This window comes from Aulonocara sp. 'chitande type north' Nkhata Bay, linkage group LG7 (genome assembly GCF_057382095.1).
Source record: "Aulonocara sp. 'chitande type north' Nkhata Bay isolate Kocher_YH1m ecotype deep benthic linkage group LG7, A_spYH_male_GT1.1, whole genome shotgun sequence".
NCBI lineage: Eukaryota > Metazoa > Chordata > Actinopteri > Cichliformes > Cichlidae > Aulonocara > Aulonocara sp. 'chitande type north' Nkhata Bay.
In genome coordinates, this window is record NC_141350.1 from 55,137,809 (window position 1) to 55,161,953 (window position 24,145).

At 40.1% G+C, this 24,145-nt stretch overlaps 1 protein-coding gene across 2 annotated transcripts in view; it reads left to right on the forward strand.

Annotated features, from left to right (window-relative positions):
* Positions 1-135: 135 nt before the first annotated feature.
* The window catches only part of ap3b1a (adaptor related protein complex 3 subunit beta 1a), a 60,016-nt gene continuing 36,006 nt past the window's right edge, over positions 136-24,145 (forward strand). The window contains exons 1-15 of one of the 2 annotated variants that reach the window (XM_086301420.1): positions 136-460; positions 10,114-10,189; positions 10,304-10,378; positions 12,475-12,570; positions 12,723-12,883; positions 14,246-14,312; positions 19,546-19,728; positions 20,601-20,750; positions 22,251-22,348; positions 22,499-22,553; positions 22,636-22,707; positions 22,900-22,962; positions 23,067-23,199; positions 23,309-23,418; positions 23,530-23,706. In XM_086301420.1, coding sequence (XP_086157546.1) covers positions 333-460; positions 10,114-10,189; positions 10,304-10,378; positions 12,475-12,570; positions 12,723-12,883; positions 14,246-14,312; positions 19,546-19,728; positions 20,601-20,750; positions 22,251-22,348; positions 22,499-22,553; positions 22,636-22,707; positions 22,900-22,962; positions 23,067-23,199; positions 23,309-23,418; positions 23,530-23,706 — 1,644 coding nt within the window. In that variant the 5' untranslated portion in view covers positions 136-332. Of the gene's footprint in view, positions 461-7,112; positions 7,709-10,113; positions 10,190-10,303; positions 10,379-12,474; positions 12,571-12,722; positions 12,884-14,245; positions 14,313-19,545; positions 19,729-20,600; positions 20,751-22,250; positions 22,349-22,498; positions 22,554-22,635; positions 22,708-22,899; positions 22,963-23,066; positions 23,200-23,308; positions 23,419-23,529; positions 23,707-24,145 lie in introns of those variants that run through there. The other variant, XM_086301419.1, reaches the window with a different exon arrangement.

The window sequence follows — 24,145 nt, forward strand, 5'->3', positions numbered from 1 at the left end:
GACAAAAATGTTGCTGTTTTGACCTTGTGGACTTTATCGTGATACTTTGGCTATTCAACATTGTGGCAACATCTATTTTTTGGCCGAGTCTCTTCTAGTTGCCATAGATCTATGAGCTCTCTGCCTCTGAATCCCTGTCATGTGACGCTCACTTGTCCAACTCACACTTCCGCTACTGCGTGTAAAAAGTTGGGTGATACATTAAAGAAGTTTTTGCAGGAACTTTAGCGTCAACATTAAGTTAACATTATCACCAACTTTATGAACATTTCATAGCTCGTAAGAAAAGGCGAGTAAGTTTTCTTTGTCGGCCGTTTGCCTTAAAGCTCAGCATGTCGACAGGAGTCTCATACAACGACCAAGGAGGAGCGGAGGCTGCGGTGGAAGCGGGTCAAGAAAGCACCCCGACCTCCTCGAGCACCGGAGCTGCCTTCGGACTGTTCAGCGCCGACTTTAAAAAGTAAGCTAGCTCAGCGTGTGTTCCGTTTCTCGTCACGGTGGTTGTTTTTGGCACAGTTGGGTTGTTTTTGTTGAACTCCATATGGCTAACTTCCAGTTTCGTAGTCTTGAAAAGAGGCCAGTAGCATCCACAGGCAGGGCAATGGTGGCAAATGACAGCCCCCTGTCTCTTCTGCAGTAAGCAAAGCTGAGCGATAAAATGGCAAGACATGGCTTGGACGTGTTTGTGATCACTGAGTTTTCCTTTTTCTGGTTGGTTTTTCCAGTTGCTTTGCACCTTTCTGTGTGCTCAGGGTGTACTTGTATTGCCTGTTTTTTGCTGTTGTTTTTTTTCCATCTCGTGGTTGTTTTTCGTATTGTAGTGTACACTTTTTGTCACGTTTTGTCATTTTTGCGATCATTTTTTTTACTATCTCCACCTGATTACTTTGTATTTTACTGTGATTATGAATTTTGGTGGCTCTTTTGTGTATTCATCTCTGTCCGCTTTGTGATTGTTTGGGTTAGTTAGTTCAGTAAGGCTCCAGTCATTGCAATCACTGCACAGGGAGAGCTTGATAAAATATCAACTGCAGTGGCTTCATCACAGAATCTTCGGATACCGGTATTTATTGTGAAACAGCAGAAAGTGCTTGCATGTTTTTAAGCGGATGCTACACACTTCACTGTTAAAAGGGACGCAATCCTCCCCACTGTCGCAAAGTGGGTGGTTATAGTGGAACACCTGATCGTTGGAGTTCTCTTCCAAATCTTTCAAAAGTTTTTACCAGTTTAAAGCACTTTAAGATGAGAGCTGCTGTGAATTTGCTGGCTGTAAATGAACAAGCGCTGGGACACACGTGTAGTCCTGTTCCTGCAGGTGGATTGCGCTGACCCTATTACACAGTGGTCAAAAGGCTTAAAGAAAATGTCGAAAACTTCATTTTTTTATGCTCATTAAAGCTGCTGTTATCCAGCTCTAAGCAAGTAAAGGAATCCTTGGAAAGATAAGTTTGTTGTATTTCTTGTCTGTACTTTATTCACCTCTTTCTGTCTCAACCTTTATAAAACTGTATGAGAATATTTCTATGTTTTATCTACAATTCAGTTTACTGCTGTATTAGCTACTTTTTTTTTTAAACCAATGTTTTTCAAATGTCATACTGGGCCTATTGACTTGTCAACAAGTAAGATGGTGTTTTACTTATATCGTTGATCTTTGTTGCATCAGTTTTGTGCTGCATAACGCTTAGTTTATACTTCTGCTGTAAATCTATCTAGAGCCTATGATGTAGCCCACATAAGTGCCCCATACATTTGCAAGCATTTATACCTGTGCTGAAAGTAAATGATCAAATATGGAATGATGATAAAATGAAAAGTTTCAAAATGTATTTTTTATCATGAGAATTTCTTTGTTTTGCACAATAACTAGCAAAACATAATATACCACCAAAAAAAGGAAATAAATACTGGACCCAGAATTTGACAGTCAGTACATTTCTTTCTAAGACCAGCAAATGGAGAAATGCTATTAAGTTGCCTTCATAAGCTTGTGTTGCTCATGTATTTTAAGTTCCATGTCTGCATTCTACCACTAGAGGGCAGCCAATAACCAGTTTAATCATCTTTTGACTTTGGAAATTTCTTGCAAATTCTGTGACTATGCATCTCAGTTGTTCTAGTGTAACAGTCTGTGTTTGAAGGTACATACACAGGGTACCAGATTCTCTGGTCTAGACTTGACTGCAGTACTTAAAATCTGAGGAGCTCTAACTTGATTTAGACTTATGCATTAAGCCTATGTCCCTGCGACGTAACCGGAAACCCCTCTTAACCATACACTGCATCTACTGTGCTTTAGTAAATTTCCTACTAAAGCATAATTCAGGCCTCAGTCTGTTAGTAAGTTTTATACATTCATAAAAGTTTTGGGTCACAGTTCAGCTTCTGATTTGATTTTAAGCGTTTCCTGCAGGAACCATCCTCATGTATCCTTTTGCTTTTCATCACTGTAGATCTTGGTTTTCTGAAATGTTTCTTATTAAGTTGAAATAAACCTTAACACTGTCTCACATGATCATCTACCCAGTTGGGGGAGGTTTGGTCATGTGTTTGGCCACCTCAGGGCCAAGCTGAGGGACCAGAAGAATATGAAAGGGCTTGAATGATCCTTCTGTTTGTATGTCTGTCTGACACAATTCACAATGACCAAGTCTGTGAATCCAAAATGCATTTTGTGCTAGTGCCATTATCTGTGTCTCATATTAGTGCTGCACGCAAGGCTTGTCAACTTCACCATGTCTGTGCTTGGAGAATACATTGCATATTTGTTCATTAATGTTTTAATAGCTGAGGATATATTTAGAGTCCTTTTAAAATTAGATCAAATTTGGAAGTTTAGTTAAAATTGCTGAATGTGTGTTGCACGTGATGAGAGATGCAACTTTGCTCTAATATGTTCTAGTGTTTAAAGGGCGCTTGTTTCTGTTTGAGAGCTCTGTGCTAGGGTTCAACAAATCATAGAAACATAAGGCTAATTTATTATCTGAGACCAAAGAGATGTCTCACTGTGGCTGAGCAGTTTGGTTGTATCGACTTATTGTATTTCTCTGTGTTGGAAGCAGTCACAAAAAAATAAAAGGAGCGATGGATTTAAATGGAATTATACTATTTTCACTTCCCTAATCTTGGGAAGTGCTGGAAGATTGAATTTTGTATTTGAGGCTGGTTGTGCATGTTAAATGGTTATTTGGTATTTCCAGCCTACTGGCATTAGTCAGGAGTAGAGCAGGGCGATATGGCCAAAAATATTTATCACGATATATATTTGAAAATTTGCGATAACGATATAACCGACGATATAATTGATGCGAGACAAAATACAACTCCACAACATTACTAGCGCAAAAAGACAACCTTCCATTTATTTTCACTTAAACAAGAAGCTGGTTTTTATGTACATTAAAGCTTTATAAAAATGTAACAGTACAAATGCAAATTCCTTGCTGAAAGTTTAACCAAAAGGCATTTCCACTAGAAATGGGCTGACATGTCCTGAGCATAACCATGTATAATATCCACTGAAGTTAAAAAGAGGTGCTTTGCAACATTAAACTGCAGTGTGCAGTACGCATTTTTCGGACCATAAGGTGCACGGGATTATAAGGCACATTAAGCGAAACAAAGCAGTCAGATAAATCAAACTTTATTAAACTCATTCTTCTTGCTTCCTCCATTTCTGTACCATTGATTCCTTAATGTTGAATTCTCTGGCAGCTGCTCTATTCCCATGTTGTTGCAGTATATTAATGACTAACCTCGTATTGTGGATGGATTATCTCAGTTGTTCTCCTGACTGAAGTTTGGTCCGTTTACAGCATCCTGCCATGCGATTGCATTTGTCTCTAACCATGAAGAACCTTCACGTTAACTTTTATAAGTGGAAAAGTGTTAGTGTTCGTCCTCCAGCTTCACTGTTTATGTTATGCTAACATAGCTGTGTCGCTAGCGATCACGTAGCACATCATTATATACCAGCTAGCCCAACTTCAGTAACCCTACAAACGTCACTGCTGTTTAGTTTCCTGTCTTCATTTATGTTGCAAGTGATAGCAGAGGTGTACGTTTGATTTTTTTCAGAAATCTCTCAGTCAGAACATGCAATATCATGCTTAGGTAACTAGCGAAACTAGCGAGCTAACTTCTGCTAGCTTCCTGCTAACTTCTAACTCCGTTAAATGTAATAACTTTTGTTTTCATGGATGCCTGGAAGTTAAACTTTATAGTTACACCTGGTAAAGCAGCAATGCTGATCGTTTTATTAAAGATGAAAGAATTTAGACAGTTTTTAACTCTTAGTGATGCTGCAGTGTTGTTTGACCTGAAGCATACGGAGTTTAGGACCCAGATTACTCCCAGATTTAAGAGCATCTTAGTCCGACAAATACGACAATAACAACGGCCGCTTGCATGTTCTGCAAAAAAATGTGCTTTGTTGTGTATCTGACGGACAAACACCAAACCAGTTCCACATCACGGAAGTTGCACCATTTTTACAAACCAATTCTGGATCATCTGTTTCACTCAACAATGGGCCATGTGCGTATGAAAACAAAGGCACTGCGCATGCGCGTTTTACTCCCATTCTATCGCGATATTTCATTTTCCTATCGTTGCCTAACATTATACCGGTATTACCGTATAATATGGCCCAGCCCTAGTCAGGAGTCATGCAAATTTAGCCTTGCTACTCTTTTTTTTTTTTTTTTTTGTATTGCTGCTGCCAGTTTATCCCTGAATCAGCTGATAATTCCCACTTGCAATTTTTTTTTTTTTTACAGTTATTCTTTTATTACTGCTGTTCCAGTATTGTAGACTAGTCTTGCTTTTCCCAACCTGTTGATAATGTGGATCATAATATTTTAACAACCTTGCATCGTAGATTTAACTTCAGGGTGATTCCACGTAAAATAACCAAATGTGAAAAAAGTTCACATCTGATGTCCTCAGGGTCAGCTGTTTATTCTTCCCAGTAACTTCAGCTCACAGTAGAAAACGGTACCATCATATTATGAATATTTTCCGAGTTGCAGCGCTTAAAGGACATAGAGGTGCAATGAAATTTAGTGCTTTTAAATTTTGCCAGCATTTTTCAGCCCCTTTGACATAAACTATGTTATGTCACATGATATTGATGCTAAAGTTTGGTCATAGCAAAAACAAAACAAAATCATGATTTTGCTTTTAGGATGGGACCATTGGTGTGGGTGTGTAATTGAACTGGTTACAACTGCTGACGACAGATTAAATGTGCTTTACAGGTTTGAAAATTTCACCGGAAGAGCTCCTGTTCTTACGAAGTTATGATGGCTCAAAAATGCTGGAAATGCTGCAAAATTTGGCACCCATTTAGTAACCACCTTTTTTTTTTTTTTTTTTTTTTTAAGATCTGGCACTTCAGACTCTTTTCCATGTTAGTTTAAATTGATGATGATTGAGTGCCAAGAAATATTTTCACCATGAAAATATTTTATTTTCTAATTTTATACAAGTTATTTTCTATACACATCATAAGGTCTGTGTTCAGATTTCTGCAAAAAGGAGAGACTACATAATAAAATGTGTTTGCGTTCACGTATTACAACACAGCATTAAATGAGATGGATACACATGTGGCCTGTTTGTGATAAATATTCATTAGGAGACTGCCATGGGTGTATTATATTCTAATCAATCTCAGCAGTGATGGGGAAAAAAGATTTGAAAAGCTAATAATCAGCCACACGTGATGCAGCTCTTCTTCTTTCTTTTTTTTTAACTATTTGAGTTGTTTAGGTTTTCAGTGTAAACAGAAAAAAATTGGATGCTATGTTTTTTTTTGTTTGCTTTTTTTTTAAAAAGGAAAGAAAATTGGATATTTCTGTCGCTACCAAACACAGATTTGTTCCGCTCATGTGCAAATATGTACTATTGTACTTAGTGCTCACTGAAGCCTGGATTATACTCTGTTGTGGACACATACAGCTGGTGACCCGACAGCCAAGTAGTGATTGCCGTTTTATACTTTTCATGTTCACGGGTCCACTTGGGTCCCTGTGTTGTGAATTTCGTCCACAGAGAATTTATATTACAATGCACCAAGCAAGCATGTGCCCAGGCGGCGGATTACAAAGAACTATAACGGGAATAACTTTTTGGCCGTTAGGTCTCCTGCTGTCTGTGTTCTGCAACAGAGTATATTTAAATGGTTACTATAGATGGTGCAAAGGATCAATTTAGATTAAAGTGTAGCAAGCACACACTTTAATTGTGCATTCTTTTTGTGACCATCGTGTGGTCGTGATACCTGTGTTTGCAAAAAGATGTCTGGTCCCATAAAAGTGTAGGAAGGTTGACTTTGTAAACATTTGTCGATGGGCTCAGTTACTCATTGTAGTTTCTACTAAATTCAGCAGTAAGTTGACTGTGGAAATTATCCACATTATGCTCACTGGCTAACAACCTGTCAATCAGAAGTCCCCAGCCAATGAGAGCGTGATTTCAGTCAGATTCATCCATGGCTTGTTTCAAAACACAGAAGATGGCAACAGTGAAAATGCTCACCTTGAGACTTTAGAACAGGACTTCAACATGGTAGCTATGTCCTTGTCCTTTTTACTTTCTATCATGTTACTCAAGAAAATCTTTTGGAAGAGGGAGCTTTGGATATACCTGCCAAAATAATCCTCTGTCATATTGCGTGTGATGAATGTGATACTGTGTAGAGCAAAAACTTTTCCCAATTTGCGCCAATGTTGCTTACGAAACATTTCAAAGTCGAGTCATTACTCAGTCAGGCCCTCATGTTACTCATCTACTCCGGAATAAAGTCCACATTTCTCCCTCTTCAAAACCCTTTTGTACCATTCACATCTTCAGGAGTATTTCCTGACATTCAGCTCGGTGCTGTTATCTTTGATGTCGGCCTGTCCTGTTGGCATTGTCAGTAAAACTTGGCAGACGCATGTGCTCTAAGTGGTGCCAATTTAAAGTGATTATTGTGCAGTGGTGGTGATGAAAAGTAGCTCAGTGTTTACCCACCAGAGATAAGGCCCTCCTTTTTCCTCTAGAGGGAAGTGACCATAGTCACACAGAGGCAGAGTCACATACACAACCAGGAGCCAGGTGAGACAGCTTTCCATATGAAAGTCAGCATTTTTCAGAATAGAGGAGTAACAGTTTAATATAGTAATGGCTAATTAGCCAAGTAAGTGGTCATTACCCTCAGGCATAAGGATGACTTGCCATTAGTGAGCTGACGGGGCATCTTGTGACTTTTTTTTCCCCCTTTGCCCAACAGAAGAGGAAGGGAGTACCGGTGAATGACAGTGACAAAGCAGTGGAGCCTGTGCTGTTTTTCCACAGTTCCTAGCTTTGACAGTTATGAACTGGACAAGAAGACAGCTGTAAATAAAGCCAAGAGAACTTGGGAGTACACTCTGAAGGAAAGTAATTACCACAGCTCTCTTTGGTCCGTGGAAATTCAGTCAGCCGTGGTTTTGTGGACTCTGTTCTTTAGACAGCTAACACACACGCACAGACACCACTGAATGGACTGCAGCGGTATGGACGCTGGTTTCTCTTCTTTGCGCTCGGAGGCAGCAGGAGCCATGAGGACAGTGTTGGTGTCTGCTGAGAACTTACAGCTTACTCTGAAGCCTGAACTCAGTCAGGAAGAACAGTCACTCACACACACCAACAGTAGCCCTAAGGACTCACACAAAGCCGGGTACTGTAGTAAGACAACACAGGTCATTGTTTTCTTGTAACATCTGACAGCTAAATATATGCGTTTTCCTTTAAATAACACTGAAATCTTTAGATGTAACTAATACAGGTAACAAATTTTTAAAATGATGACTATTTGTGGATGGAAACTGAATTTTCAGATTACCATTACAAATTATTCCTTTAGAATTAAGATTATCATATGAAAAAAAAAGTATGAACAACAGTCATTGACTTGAGTGCAGTCTTTTTAACTTGGCAATGTTTAAAGTGGATTTAAATAAAATACTGAAAACCTATAATGAATTAAAAGTAAAGCTGTTTTCACTCCTGAATGCTAAAAAATGTCACAGGATCAGGTCTAGTTGTGACCAAAGTTGTAGAAGCGTAGATGCTGTTTTCTTTCCCGTCACCTCTGAACTAGGCCGATGGCTTCCCCTCCCTGAGCTCGGTGCTGTCAGAGGTTTCTTTCTGTTAAAAGGGAGTTCTTCCTTCCCAAAGTTGCCCATTCTCACCTTTGGAAAGACTGCTAGGCGTTGGTGAGTTTGATGCCTGGGTGTTACACAGGCGAGTTCAGCATGTCATGGACTTTGTACAAGGGAGCAGTTAAAGACAGTTTAAAGTTTGATCTAAATGTTTGGACAAGTTCACATATCATGGTAGCAGATCTGACATGTCAGTGTTTTTAACGAAATGCTTGTTAACAGCGTAAATTGACAGTTTTTATATCATTTAACAGTGTCACCATTTGTCTATTACAGTAAGATATAAAGTAAAATCAAGGTTGTTGGGAATTTCATTAGTTACGTTTGCTTCTCAGTGGTGTAAACTGACTAAAGTGATACTGAAGTCATACCAAACAATATCAGATATTACAGATTCACATGCAGTGGAGCTTTTTTCAAATTTAGTTCAATCATTTTGAGGCTCTATATAAAATATTGTTAAGGTTTCAAAGATTTAGTTGCTGTCCTACAAAAACTATTTTTTTTGTTTACAGATTAAGAAACTAAAGTTTGACCTTTTTGAGCTTTAGGATATAAAATATAATTGCTCATTTTATCCTATGAGACATCCCATATGGAAAAGAAATAGTAAAAACTTATAAAAGACTTGCATACGATGTGGCCAACTTCATATAGTGAATCATATAAGGCTTATTTGATTTACTCATGAAAGTGGCCACTTTCTCATTACTTTCATATATTGTTTTAGTAAGTATCCAAAACATACAAGTTTCATTTATATCATTTTTCAAGGGATCTTATATCTGTTTTCACTCTTTCATTTGTTTTCATACAAGATTCACACAAGACAGATACAAACTTTGTAAGATTTATATATATCTTTTCCATATGGGATTTGTGTGAAATAATTAGCATGTAAATTCCTGAGTTCGAGATAAAGTCTTGACCCTTGACCTTAGATCACCAAATTGTAATAGGTTTTTGCCTAAATTCAATTTGGAGGTTTGTGTTTTTCAAATTCACTTAATGTTTTTAAGACATCGCTTCCTCACAATGGGCAGACCCAAAGCTCATAAACACAATGCATCTGTGTCAGTGATAAATAATGTCATGCATCTGGATTGCAGCTCAAGCGCCATGTTGTTGAGTCACTACTGCTAAATATTGGCAGATTTGATCTTGTCATTAATTTTGATCATTTTGGATAAGCACCAGGTTATTATATACCTAAAATAAAACAGAACATATCTGCACTCCTTATTTTTGTCTGCAGCTTGCTTTCCATCCTGCACAGCATCTCTGTGGAACAAGCATCCTGTTGTGTGGGTTGTTTTTGAGCAACATTGCCTGGTTGAATTAGTCAAGGAATTAATGTGGTGATCATGTGATTGCTGAGTAGCATCATTGTTATGATGCAGTTGTGTTGTTGTTTAGGACACCATTGTTGCTGCATTGTGAGCAGACACCTCATCCATTTACATATTCTTTTGTATTTGTGCCCATGTTATGTACAAGCATGAGTTATCTTCAAATCTAAAAACTTATAACCCGAAACCCCAGGGGTGTTCCTCCTCTAGCTCAGCAGGTAGAGCAGCTCATCTATTAATTGGAGGGTTGGTGGTTCAATCCCTGGCTGCTCAAAGTGCTTGTCTGCTCTCTAAATAGTGAATCTGTAAAGCACTTTGAGTGCTCAGGTAGAGTAGAAAAGTGCTATATAAGAACCAGTCCATTTACCATTTACGATCTTAACCCGAGGCTGTAACATTCCAGTCTGCGTTGATCCAACATGTAGTTACGTTTTTCTAGAGGTGCACAAACTGTTAGGCGGATGATTACTGCTTAAGTTGCAACCTAGATTTCCCGCTGAATCATAATTCGGACATAAGTAAAGCAACTAACCACTGACTACAATAACACCCAGGATGTCTTCTGTCCTCAGGAATGAAGACCTTAAAGAGATGTTGGAGAGCAACAAGGAGTCGCTCAAACTGGAGGCCATGAAGAGAATTGTCGGGGTGAGTGCATCACAGGAATCCACTAAAGCATTTCTTTTAAGTAACTGAGCTGTTTTGTGCTGGTAATAATTTTTTTTTTTTTTAATTGTTTCTTTCTTCTTTTTTTTTCTCCAGCTCATTGCCAAGGGCAAAAGTGCCTCTGAGTTGTTTCCTGCTGTGGTGAAGAATGTTGCGAGTAAAAATATTGAGGTATGACACGATTGAGAAATAACGCGCACTACTTCATTTATTTTAATGCAGTTCACTGTTATGATTCATTTCGTTCTCACGCAACGCAGCACGTGACTTCCCAAAGCATGACGCCCAAAGGGGGAACTTACAGAACAATAGTTAGATCCACTGAGAATCTTTTTCTTGCTTTAGACGCATGCATGTGCTTGAACATTTAAAGTTAGTGTTTCTACAGAAAGCAAAGCAAGGAAACGGGAAATGGTCGCAGCAGATTGAGATAATATTGTTAAATAGACTCGGTGTAAGAATACAGTCTGTGTTATGGAAATAAATACCTAATACATCTCTTCAGTTGTAAGAAAATGCACCTCTTTGTTAGGTGTATTACATTTCAAGCAAGTTCACAAAGTTGCACTGACTTCTGTGTCTTAGACCGCAAAGTATGATAAAACAGCAGCATTATTATGCAGAGCTAATTAAAATTAGATTATTTCTCAGCCCTACTTTGAGCCATAAATTGGTACAGCAGTAGCAACAGCATAAATATTCTGTAAAGCTGCTGTGAGCTTGCGCCAACATGCCACTGAATCCTGCGAGCCTTGGAAAAACTCAACCACCGCCTATTCCAGTGAATGACCGAACATTAAGCAGCAGCAGCTCAAGAGGCGCTCCCATGCCCAGAGCCTGTGAATATTGATTAGCAGAAGCAGAATAATCAGGTAGCATGAGAGGCAGCATGTAAGCCGGTGTGGAGGGGGGTCCAGCCAGGCCAGGCGCTGTGTGCGAGGCATGCAGCCGAACCAGCTCGTGGCAGGGGTATGGGAGCAGGTGGGTGGATGTAATTGGGGGAAGAGAGCTCCGAGTCACATCTTCTCTCTCCTGCCTCATACACACCAGCTGCTAAGGTAGTGTGAGGTCCTGGTCTGTGCTTTCTCTCTCTTCTCAGTTTCTGCTCAGCTACAGTATGTCGTGCTAAAAATGGCCTCTTATTTCGCTCCCGCCGTCATCCCTTCTACTTCGTGTCATCTCGAGCTGCCCATGAGCCCCAACAATTAGAGCGTGAGCGTAACTGCACAAGAACATGCAGTTTATTGATAGCGTTTCGTGGTTTAATGTTGGTGCTCTTTGTTTTATTTACTGAATTTTACACTGAAATTCAGGGACAAAATAAAATAACACGAGATGGAGCAAGTTTCATCTGTACTGCACGTAATTGCCTATTTAGCAGTTCAAAACGAAGTCCGTTGCATGCTCTGTGGTCACACAAACCCGATCCTTGAGGGCAGATGGGTTTTGTCTCCTTTTTTTTATAGTGAGTAATGCCATTACTTTCAGCAGTAATGGCCTCAATGATGATTGAGAACTGTGCTGTGAAACCACAGGTCAATACTCGTTGCATTAGAAAGCATGGTGCTGATTACCAGCTAAAGCGCTTGGTGATTTGTACCTAAAATGTAACCTTAGACCTGACCTCCAGCTTAAATCAGGTTATAAATTAAAAATAGTTCCTTAGGTAAATCATTTTTCATAACCCTTTCCTCCCAGTTTCATGGTCTCCAACCCAACAGGCTCATAGGAAGAAAATTAGCTCCGTCTATTCTCTCTCGGAATAGCTGATGTGAATCAGCAGGCAAAGCACCTTTGACCTCTAGTTAAACCTGTCAGAATCCAGAACAAATATTATCTCAGGCTTTCCGGTGAGCAAAGAATAGGTGAGGGAGCCAAAGCACAAGACTCGGGAGGGAAATATAAACACATAATACAGCTCCTCTGTCTGAAACCATTCTCTATTGAGAGTGCAGGTTTTGAAATTAAAACAGGAAAGCTTTCCACCTCCATCGACCCGCCCCCAACCGCCAACCCCCAGTCTTTTAAAATAATAAACTCAAATTTTTCCCTTAGAAAAATCAACGTAAAGGAAGCCGATTTTTGTATTGTGTTATATTTTGTACTCTTCTTGTCTGTAAAAAAGCAAAACGGTGTGTCCTCACACAAACCTGCTTAAATTTTCCAACACAGCTGGTTTGCTTGATTAGTTTCATGTCTGCTGCAGTGGTTTTTCTTTTATAGCCGTTTCGTTTTATTGCTGTTTTTGATGTCATTGTTCTTCGCAGCTCAAGAAACTTGTGTACGTGTACCTGGTGAGGTATGCAGAGAAGCAGCAGGACTTGGCATTGCTGTCTATTAGCACATTCCAGCGGGCCCTTAAGGTAACATTCAGTCTCTCTGGATGCGGATAGATGAATGTGTTGATGATCAGAGGATGATAAATGTCTCACTTCTCCCTGCTTTTCTCTTGGTGCTGGGAGGCACTGTTTTTGTTGTGGCACACTGTCTCGCTGACAATTTGTTTCTGTGCCAGGACCCAAACCAGTTCATCCGGGCTAGTGCTCTGAGGGTTTTGTCCAGTATCCGCGTCCCCATTATTGTCCCCATTATGATGCTGGCCATCAAGGAGGCTGCAGCTGACCTGTCCCCATATGTGAGGAAGACTTCAGCACATGCGATCCAAAAGCTGTACAGGTAAAGACATCAATGGTAAAGACTTGTAAGTTTTACTGGCTCGTCTTACTGCCTCAACAGTGAACTGAGCAGTAAATGCAGTGAAGGTTGGGCAATGTTGGCATAAGGGGCTTTGCCCCGCTTTTATCGCTCTCTTATCTTAGTAGTAGGTGCATGTTTGATGATCAGTGATGGTTCTTTAGAAAACCTGGCACAGTTTTGCTATTTATCTGCACTGCTTCTGTCAGATTCTTGAAATTCCTTCATGCTCTATATACCGTAGACCTCTTATGCTTTTCCTTATGTTCTGTTCTATATTGTAGAGACTTGGCAAAAGGCTTTGTGAGTTTATTCCAGTGTACACATAGAAGACAGAAACCGCCCTTACAAAGTGATAAGTTTGGGGTAATAAGTTTACTGTGAGCTGTAGAAGTCCATACATTTGGAAAAAGCTTCAACACATTTTTAAAATGCCTGTCTTCAAACAAAAAACACCTCTAAAATAATCGTTGCTACTTGATTTTGAAGCCTGTATGGCATGGATCAGTCAAAACTTTGCTCTACGTGAGGCTTATCCTATCGTTTTCATGTGCCACTGTCTAGATGTATTGGATTTTTAAAAATGTTTTTATTTTATGATTCCTACGGCAATCGTAGGATATTTAGTGATTCTTTTTGGTATGATAATGTACATTTGGAATTGTGTATATATATTTGCTGTTTGTTACCTGATTTTATGCAACTCGTAGGCTTTGGGGAAGCCTGTTTCACAAAGAACGATCTTATGTTCAGTTTGGAATTTGTATTTTAATTGATTTTTTTTAAATAAAATGAATGAAAACTGAATATAGGGCTACATACTACTACTCATATTAAACATGGCATGCAACCTGTTTGTGTGAGCACAGCAACTTGTGAAGAGCTGCCAATCACAGGTAAGCGGTTTTAGGAGGTAGGGTTGCCTTAAAAGGGGAGGGGCTAAAACAGCTTGTTTCAGACAGAGGATAAACTGAGGGCCTGTATCAAGCTCTGGATTAGTAGTAGTTTCGGGCTACTGGATTTAATTGGTTATGAAAATGTTTCGTGCTGATCTAACTGGTCTCTGTTAATCAAAAGCAGCTACTCTCCTGTCTGCTAACATACCAGCAGTGTAACCTAGAGTGTTTTACAGGTTAAAAATATGGTCAATGATGATGTTTTACAGTAGTCTAAAGTGAAGCAGTGACGGATTGATGCAGGGAGTGGCTTTGGTTAAACACGCACAGACATCTTTGTATTCTGAACGCACAGCAGGGACATGATTTAATTTGTTAGTCTGTATGTGAATAATTGCCATTCTGTAGTTGACAATTAGTTTCCAACCTCTTTGTCTTTTGTCCTCAGCCTCGACCCAGATCAGAAGGAGCAGCTGATCGAAGTGATCGAGAAACTATTGAAAGACAAAAGCACGGTAAGCAGACACAGAGTACCGTAGTGGTTCACAGTACACCTCCCATGTTTGACAACGAAGACCACTGGAGGGCGCCCCAGTCAAGTGATTCTTCTCTTAGCTCTCCATCCCACAGCTCATTCGGCAATGCCACGGTTTGTTAACACCCACTTAAACCCACACATCTTCAGATGCTCCTTGTTAAGTGTCCATTTGGAAGGAATTTTCGCACTGATGCTAGTGTCAGCTTAATTTTCTCAAAGGCCAGCTTCTTCTTTTTTTCAAATTTTCTCCCAAAATGGACCGTAAATGACTTGGATTCTCAAATTCTGCAATTTGGCCAATCACAGACACAATGCAGAAGGTGCATTAGAAGTCAGCAGGCAGCGCATTAATTTGACGAGGTCACAGTGAATACTAAGGGTGCTGAAATGCCAATTTCAAATATGTAGACACTGGCTGGAGGATGCAGTGCGTTGTGTTTGCATGTGCAAATCATGCACAGTTTGTTATAATTATGTATTCATACAGTATGCCTACCATTATATAAACAAAGCAAAGCGGCTTAGGCCAAACGGGAATGGGGGGGGGAGTGGAAGCCCAGTACCAGATGCATAGCATATTTAGCCCCAGACGCTAACGAAGACAGATGACTTCTCCCTGTTGGAGCCCACATTGTGAGGCAGGGGACAGAGAGAGAGGGCACTATCATCACACAGACGCACAAGCACATCAGTCGGTGATGAATGGTGAAAAACCTAAATGCAGTGGATGCTGAATAGCTTTCAAGTGAGGCGATGCATTCGACGATGCCATGTAGAATTTACAAGTCCCACAATAATGTCCAGAGCTGAATCGGTGCCATCAGAGGTTCTTGTTATATTATATGTAATGGAAAGGATTACTCCTGCTACTACATTCAAGTGTTAGTGTACTAGCTGGATGGCTGTTTTGTGCTGCCTTCAAAAACTTTCTAGGATCTTTGTAAGTGTGAAATAAAAACCCTGATGATGACATCAGTTGTTATGTATCAGCTGGATTGATTGCGATTGTGAATATTTGTTATGTAGGTTCTGTTATGAACTCAGCGGTCGTACTTACTTTGGGGTGGCAAAGTATTTTTTAATCCTTGTCTCATATTAAGAAAATATCTCACATTATGACTGCCTTAAGTTTACAAAGGCGAATATCTCACAAAATACGTGTGGTCCAAACAAACAAATGTGCCGATCTATGATCTTCATCCCTGCTGAAATCTAAAAGTGAAAACAAGACTGCAGTTTAAATAAAAGGGAACAGTTTTAACAGGTATGTTAACACTTGAACACTATTTTCATACAGTTTTGCCAAAAATTAACTGTATATGTCCAAATTTCAAATTACAGACAGCATTAGCTCTCAGCATTAGAAATCTGGACTATTTTGCTTGTCTACTAGAGACTGAGTTGATTTATCTCAGCTTTTGCTGGTTTGATTTTCTTCATCAAAATCACATCTGTTGATGTTTGCAGACATGAAATGCTAATTTTCCAGGCTAGCCTCTCGATAATGTTGCTTATAATATTGGAGAAAAAGAAAAGGCATTTGGAGCGGTTGTAAATGACTAAAGATTACATATCTAATTCGTAAAAATAACACAGGCCAGATCGCCATCCTCTGTATGTAATTTTTGCATTTTGTATCATTTTTTTATTTTAATAAAAATATCAGAATGTCATTGCTTATGACTAGTCATAACTAGTTCTGGCTTGGATATATGAACATTGGTTGAATATCACATGAATTTGTCAAAAATCCATCTTCTCCTGCTATAAGTTAAAAATTGCAGTTTAGAAAAGAGGCCAATTCCCCAAACTGTGTTTGTCACAAGGTGACTGGAAAGGTCACTATTACCTCTTTTAATTTCGCACGTTCCCACGAGATCAGGGAAGTTTGCTAAGGAGATGTCCTTGGGTTATTTGTCTTGTTGTCCAGGGTGAAACATAGAGGAGACTGAGCCTTTCGAATAGCTGTTCCTAACCCCCGGTAAACCCCATTCACCAACAAAGACTGTTTTTAAAGACCTGGTTGAAAACTCATTTTAATTCCTTTGCCTGTAAATCAGATCGAGTTTTGATGGGGGTTTTTGTGGATGTTTTTTAACGCTGTATCACACTTTGATCAATGCCAGTTGTTATTAGATGTGCTTATAAATAATTTAATGAGACTTGACTATAAAGGGTATCCATATGCATTCATGCCTAGACATTTAGGTGTGCTAATGTTTAATGTAGACGAGTCAGCATGTACAGCAGGGTTACGGATCTGGTTTTACATAACGAAAAACATATTTTGTATTTATAAAGCTATCGAAATTTCAGTTTTTAACAACAACTCTATTGGAACCTTACGTTTTTCTGGCAGCTTTTCAGTCAGATTTCAATTTGTTGCACAGTTTTTCTTCATACTAAGTTAGCTGTGTGGCTTAAAGCTGTTGAACTGGTATTACAATGGTGTTAGTGGGAGATGGAAGCATTTGGTTATCATTCAGGCTATGGCGTTGTCCAGGCCTGCTGACATTTACCTTTACAGATGTGCCTCTTTGGTTAAATGGCTGTGACACATGTGGTGGTGGGTGGGGGGGCTGCTTATAGGCAGGATGGTTTAAAGAGAAAATGGGAAGGCCTGATGACAGAGACAACACAGGAGTTTGTGCAGCTGTTTTACCGTGATGGATCTATTATCCAGCCATTACAAGATAAATGATCGATCTCTCCCGTCCTCTCCCCCCCTCTCCCCCATGCACCTTCTGCAAAATTGAAATGAGAAGAGAAAGGAGGAGCAGTTGGGGGGAGTGGCAGTGGGGGTACTATGATTAGGGGCTAGGTGAGATGCCCATTAATTTAAGAGAAAAAGGAGAGAGGGAGGGAGGGAGAAAGAAGAGAGTAAGCAGAGGGAGGATAGGCCGACCCCACACCGGGCCATCAATCAAAAAGGCGCGCGTTGTCTCTGACGTGATGACCCAGCACTCTGCCTTCCTGGCACCCTAATTAGAATTCATAGCAAAATAGATGCAAGGAAACGGTTTGAGCCCTTCATAATTTTATAGGAAATTTATTGTTATTAGAAGAACCATTTGCTTAGTGTGATTTTTCCATTACCGGCTTGTCATGCAGGGTAGATAATATGGCCGAGGTAGGGGACGGGGAGGAGGTGTATGAACTCCATAGAGTGGGGTGTCAGTTTTGTTGATGGTGCATGTAGTTTACCTTGGAGCTGTGTCTAATGGGGGAAGTTGGTAGAGAATGCACAAAGCCTTGCTGCAGGATGCACGTGCTAAGGAGTGTTGCTTTTAATAGCCTCAGAGACAGGAGAGGGTCAGAAGAAGACAAAAATACACACGACATACTTAAAAATCCATGTTTTACTAAATGCTTTGACTAAGTTAGTCTGCTGTAAAATGTTATTGACACTGATGCTTAAATGAAGGTTGCTGGAAAGATTTATGCTACCGGTCAGACTCTATGAATAGTTTTCATTGGAACGTCTTTCTATATATTACAGTGGTTGTACAAGTGCTTTAAATTCTTTTTAAATTCTGAAATGATTGGATAGAGGTGTGATGATTCAATTTTTGTGGCTTTAACTAATTATTTTTTCTTAAAGTTCCATTTAGACTCATGATGATGATGATGATGATAGGATATAGTGAAACATGGTTTAGGGTTATACTTTCAAACTGATTTTTGTGTGAACTACAATTAAAAGTAAGTATAATAATTAGTTTTCAGCAGTTGTTGAAGACCAGATTCAGTTAACCCGGTGGGCTGATGACGGCAGAAAGTTTAAGCGGTACAACCTCAAAGGTGTGGTTGCCTCTGTATTTAAAACAGAGTGTGGACCTGATGATTGAACAGGCTGACTACTGGAAAGACTTGTCAACAGTTTTGCTATATATACAGGAGCCTGGCATTATAGAACTTTGTACAGTGTATCCGCAAAGTATTAGAAGTGCGTCACTTATTCCACATTTGATCATGTTTCAGCCTTTTTTCCAAAATTGATTAAATTCATTTTTCACCTTATAATTCTACACAGTGCTGCGAATACTTTCTGGATACACTGATGTAAATAATAACATTTTAAAATTCTCAATTTCACTGAAGCAAGTGAAGCAGTAATAGGGGTGACAGGAGTATGTGTTGTTTTTTGTTGGCAGCCTAACTGCTGCATTCTGGGTTATTTGAAGACATGCAAAGGAGGACTGAGAAATGCACATGAAAAATGAGTTGGAATAATCAAGACAGGAAAAATGAAAGTTAGAATTATGCATGTGTCTGTGTGTGTTACTATTGGCCTTAGTACATTAATCACTGTCCGGAGCGCCGTGTCATTCCTTGAATATACATAAAATTCCTGTGCATATCATGAAATATAACTATATATACAGCACTGCAGTATAGTAAAACATACTTGTTTGTGTGTGATTTCTGTGGGAATCTACAGACGGCAGCTATGCACATGCACATCTCTCACACTCACGCAATCAATGCAGGCTCATGACAGTGCTGATGGGTAAATGCTCTGGGTTCCCACAGGGCCACCAGGGGCCAGAAGGCTTTAATTGGGAAGACTGAATTCTGCTCCCTTTCTCTTCATCTTCACCTGCCTGCGATAATGCTGTTTGCATATTAATACACTGCCGTGTCACTCACTCAGCCTTGCAGTCAGTCAGCGAGGCAGCAGGCAGTTGGGTGATGGTGTGGGTGGGAGTGGGAGGTGAGCAACAGTCAAATGGGTTTTTTCCCTTTACCAATAAAGCATAGTTGATTATTGGATCTCTCAGCTGCTGCTTCCTCCTTGGCTTGCTTTCCACATGAACTGAACACTTATGCTTGAGAAAAACACTCTGACTGATGGGCTTCTCTCAAACACAAAGCAGTAGAAAACTTATGTTTTTAAGTGCAAACAATTTACTTTCAATTATCAACTAACTGCTTACAGGATGAACTGTGTATTTTAATCAAAGCTGTAAATTGCCATTGCTTTTTTGAAAGTGCAATTATAATACTTTGCATCCAGGGTCACGTCTGTTAACCAGTGTTTTATTTCTCTAGAGTTTGTGTATATTGCAGCTTAGCCAATTTGCTTAACTAATCTATACAACCCTCATTAACTCACATGTTAACAGTGGAGTGAAATAAATGGGGGGGGGCATTTTCCTCACGAGTTTGCTTCTCTCTGTTCTTTGTTTTAATTTTGATCCTTTCTATAGCTGGTGGCTGGGAGTGTGGTCATGGCCTTTGAGGAGGTGTGCCCAGATCGCATCGATCTGATCCACAAGAACTACAGAAAACTGTGTAATCTGCTGGTGGATGTGGAGGAGTGGGGCCAGGTGGTCATCATCTCTATGCTGACCCGCTATGCCAGGACACAGTTCACCAGTCCCTGGACGGAGGTAAGGGTTTCATGGGCCAAAAAGCAATAGTGATTCACATTTGTAAAGTACCAGTTACATAGACTGTATGTAAAAGATGTGCAAAGCCAGTGTGACGCCACCTGTTGATTTTTTTTGGACTGCACATTTGTGAAACAGTTGACTGCTGTTATGTTTTTGGAGACAGAAGTTACCATATTAAGACAACAGGGTTGGATTATGCTAAGAAGCTTGGTTAGCACACTGCATCTATAAACTGCATGGGTGCATCACACGGGCACAGGCTATTTAGTGCTATCAAACAGACTAATAACTCTCCTTGTACTTCACACCAAACCACATTACTTGATAGCTATTGCCTTTTTAAGCATTCTCCAAAGTGAACCATGAGCTTAAATGCACTCGAGATCACCAGTTCAGTGACTTAAATTAGAGGAAGTGAGGCCTAGCAGACAGTTGGCCACAGCTGCCTGTGTCAGCACATCTGTCAAAGTGGTCCGTGCCAAAAATGGCAGTTCCTGGAATAGCCACTTAACACCAGCTCCGAAAGAGAGTCAGTCTCTATAAACATCCAGGTTAAAAAGCATAAATTTAGAGCATTAAAACACACGGTTTAATGGAGTTATCTGACAAATAGTACAGTCCACATGTTTGTGCTTCATTTTTTATGACAGTCTTACTTATGAATTAATTGGACATGTACAGTTTATAGATGCATCTCACCAACCAAGCACTCCAACAAGACTTAAAAGGCAGTGTTCCTTCAGCTTGAGGGCTGGGCATTTTTAGTTCACAAGAATCCAATAAAAATCATTAATTGTAATTTTGTTAGAGGGTTATTTTTATTAAAATAGTTTTGTGCATTAGTTTGATGTACTATGCTTGTGTTTCAGGGTGCTGAGTTTGATGAGAATAAAGCCTTCTATGACTCTGACTCTGAGGGAAAAAAAGACCAGACAGAAGCAAAGCCTTACATCATGGATCCAGATCACAGGCTGCTGCTCAGGAACACCAAACCTCTACTGCAGAGCAGGAACACCGCTGTGAGTCACTCAAACGCTGACATGTAGACACAAGTTCAGGTTTAACCCTGGGTTTTCATGGTTACTAATGTGGTTCACATTGCCATGGTAACTCATGCTCCATCAATAAGAATCTGTATCGCTGATTGATTAGCATCAGTGTGAGATGCAGAGAAACAGACTGGTGCAGTCGGGCGGTATCTGCAGAAAGATAGGAGGTAAATTTACTGTTTTAGTTTTTGTTAAAACAGTGTCACTGGTCTATAGTTATATGCCAAGTCTCTATGAAATGAGTTGCAAAAGTTTTATTCATGCAGGCCTGGAGAACAGTCGGTAACAGCTGGTCATTGGGGAAAAGGGTATATTCTGCAACCATTTGATGGGTGGATGCTGAAGGTTGCTGGAAGCATGAAATTGGTGGCAAAGAGGTATACAGTACTGCACCAAAAACCCTCTTTGTGATTGCTGTAGTTGTTAAAATATTGCCACAGCACATATTTTAATTTACTTACTTTACTTTTACTTTGAAGGAGAACATTCTTCGTTTCAAGTTTCAGTATAGCTTGGAGAGAATATAGCGAGTGTTTGCAGTGTGTAGGAATTATAGGTAACTGCAGCAGCCTTCTAGCAGCCAAAATGATCATGCAGTGTTTTTCATCTGGAGACAGTGGGCAACATTCAGCAACAATCATCCCTGATCAGTTGGGAAGTGAGAGACCAGAGGTTGCCTGTCACAGACAGACCTCTAGACCTGTTTGATTCAGACGTCAGGCTAACAAACTGTAACACCATCTGTAGAAGCAGTCCCCTCATAAACAAGTTACAGGCTCCATTCACACATTATTATGGCACTTTTTTTAATGGTATGCAAACATGCATAGACTAATACGACTGTTTTTAGTCGAATGAACACACATCCAAAGTTGATGGACATAGTAGGAAACACAGCGTCTCTTTGTGTCTGTTGCCTACTGAACACATCAGCTAATGCTGTTGTAACCCTGGAAGGACACATTTATGTGCAATAACACATTCACTCAAAGTACTACATACAAAGGACACGCCACACACACAAAGACACGAGAATACCTGTCTTAATGCGCCACACAAGCCTGAATAAAAGCGATAAAAACCAGGGTGAGTGCGGGTCTCCATCATCCGGGAGCCTCAAGGTCTCTGTCGCTATGTAGCAGCGGGAAGGAAAAATGCTCCCAAATGAAAGTGTTGATTAAAATGTGACATGCTGTGTCTTTACTCATGACAACACGGTGACATCCTCAATCTTCATAGACGCCCGAAGCCTCTCATTGTGCCTGCAACGACGGACACACGTCCTCCTGCTATTTAAAGCGCTTCTGAAAAATGACTTTTAGAGTCTCTTTGAGAGTGCCAGTGTAGAGCCTGAGCAAATCCATGTGAAGGAAGACGATTTTAGTGTGAGCAGACAGAAAGTAACAAGTTTGTTTTAATAAGATGCTGTGAGATAATCTACTTATTATCTTATTGGGTTGATATTTTTAGGTAGTGATGGCTGTTGCTCAGCTTTACTGGCATCTGGCTCCTAAACATGAAGTCAGTATTGTCACCAAGTCACTGGTTCGACTCCTGAGAAGCCACAGGTAAATAATAATAACAATAATAATAATAATAATAATAATAATAATGATAATACATATATATGTGTGTGTATATTTATACAGCATTTGCGTATTTGCTGCTAGTGACTATGTCCATGTGTGAATGTGCTGTCTTCTTGCTGTTGTGTGCAGAGAAGTGCAGTACATTGTGCTTCAGAACATCGCCACGATGTCTATACAGAGAAAGGTGAGTGCTCATGGATAGCAGAGGGATGAGAGTGTGTTGGGTTGATGCAGCCTGTGTAGTAACACGAGTTCTCTTCAAACAGGGGATGTTTGAGCCCTTCATTAAGAGTTTCTATGTGAGATCGACAGATGCCACGCATATCAAAACACTAAAGGTAGCCCCTGTTTTATTTTCTGCATTATGTACATGTAAGCTCAAATAAGAATACTGAGCTTAGTATTATGTGTAATAGTATAATATTATGTACAAGCTTGACACATTTAAATACTGCCATATTGGCTTTTGAGCCTCTTTGACCTTTTCGTGAACCTAACAACAGTCACCTTTCTGTTTATGATTTTTCCAGTTGGAGATCCTGACCAATCTAGCTAATGAAGCTAACATCTCCACAATTCTGAGAGAATTCCAGGTTTGTTGTTTTCTTTGTGTGATTAGATGTGTTACCTACTTTCCAGTTGGGGTATTACACTGAGTACATCTGATCTTTCTTTTTATTTATTTATTTTTTCCAAGACCTACGTGAAGAGTCAGGACAAGGCGTTCGCAGCAGCTACCATCCAGGCCATCGGCAGGTGCGCCACCAACATCTCTGAGGTGACGGACACATGCCTCAACGGTCTGGTGTTGCTGCTTTCTAATAGAGACGGTAAAAAGCCCTCACTGAATAGTTACCTGAATCCATATTTGCACTTTGAGCTCGTCATTAGAGATGTCGGCTCTGTCCAGTTTTGTGAAGACTTGTTTCGGTTCTCCAGAGACCGTGGTGGCCGAGAGCATCGTGGTCATCAAGAAGCTGCTTCAGACTCAACCCACTCAGCACGGTGACATCATCAAACACATGGCCAAGCTCTTCGATAACGTCACTGTACGGTTCATGATTGTGCTGCTCGTGAAAGTTATCACTGGAGCATTGTGTCTGAAATAACACTGTGACAGGTGCTGCTCTTTGTCTCTGATATGTCACCCTCAACTGCAGGTTCCCATGGCCCGAGCCAGCATCCTGTGGCTGATGGGAGAGTACTGCGAGAAGGTGCCAAAGATTGCGCCCGATGTACTGCGCAAGATGGCAAAGACGTTCACAGCAGAGGAGGACATCGTCAAGCTGCAGACTGTCAATCTAGCTGCAAAGCTCTACCTGACCAACTCTAAGCAGGTGCAAAATAAGACATGCAGAGAAAAATCGTGTGTGTGTGTGTGTGTGTGTGTGTGTGTGTGTGTGTGTGTGTGTGTGTGTGTGTGTGTGTGTAACTGTTTACAGAGCTTTATGTGCGAATAGTTGCAACTCATTGCTAAATACCCATTTCAAGTATAGAGCTGTGAAGCAGTTTTAATGTAATGCATCTTCTAGAGCCACTTGGTGTCTGCAGACCCATTGAGTCAGATGAGGTAAAATTGGTGTGTGAGCTGATTTTATGAGCCCAGACGCTGCCTTCTCAAAGCACATTATCACACCTCTTGCTCCTTGTAATGACAATTCAGTAAAAGATTGGGGCGATAATGCTGCTGTCACGACAGGAGCAGATTTTGTTTTTATGTCTACCTAAATCATTTATGTTGGTGCAAGTGCTCTGTCTCCCTGTGCTTGGGTGAGA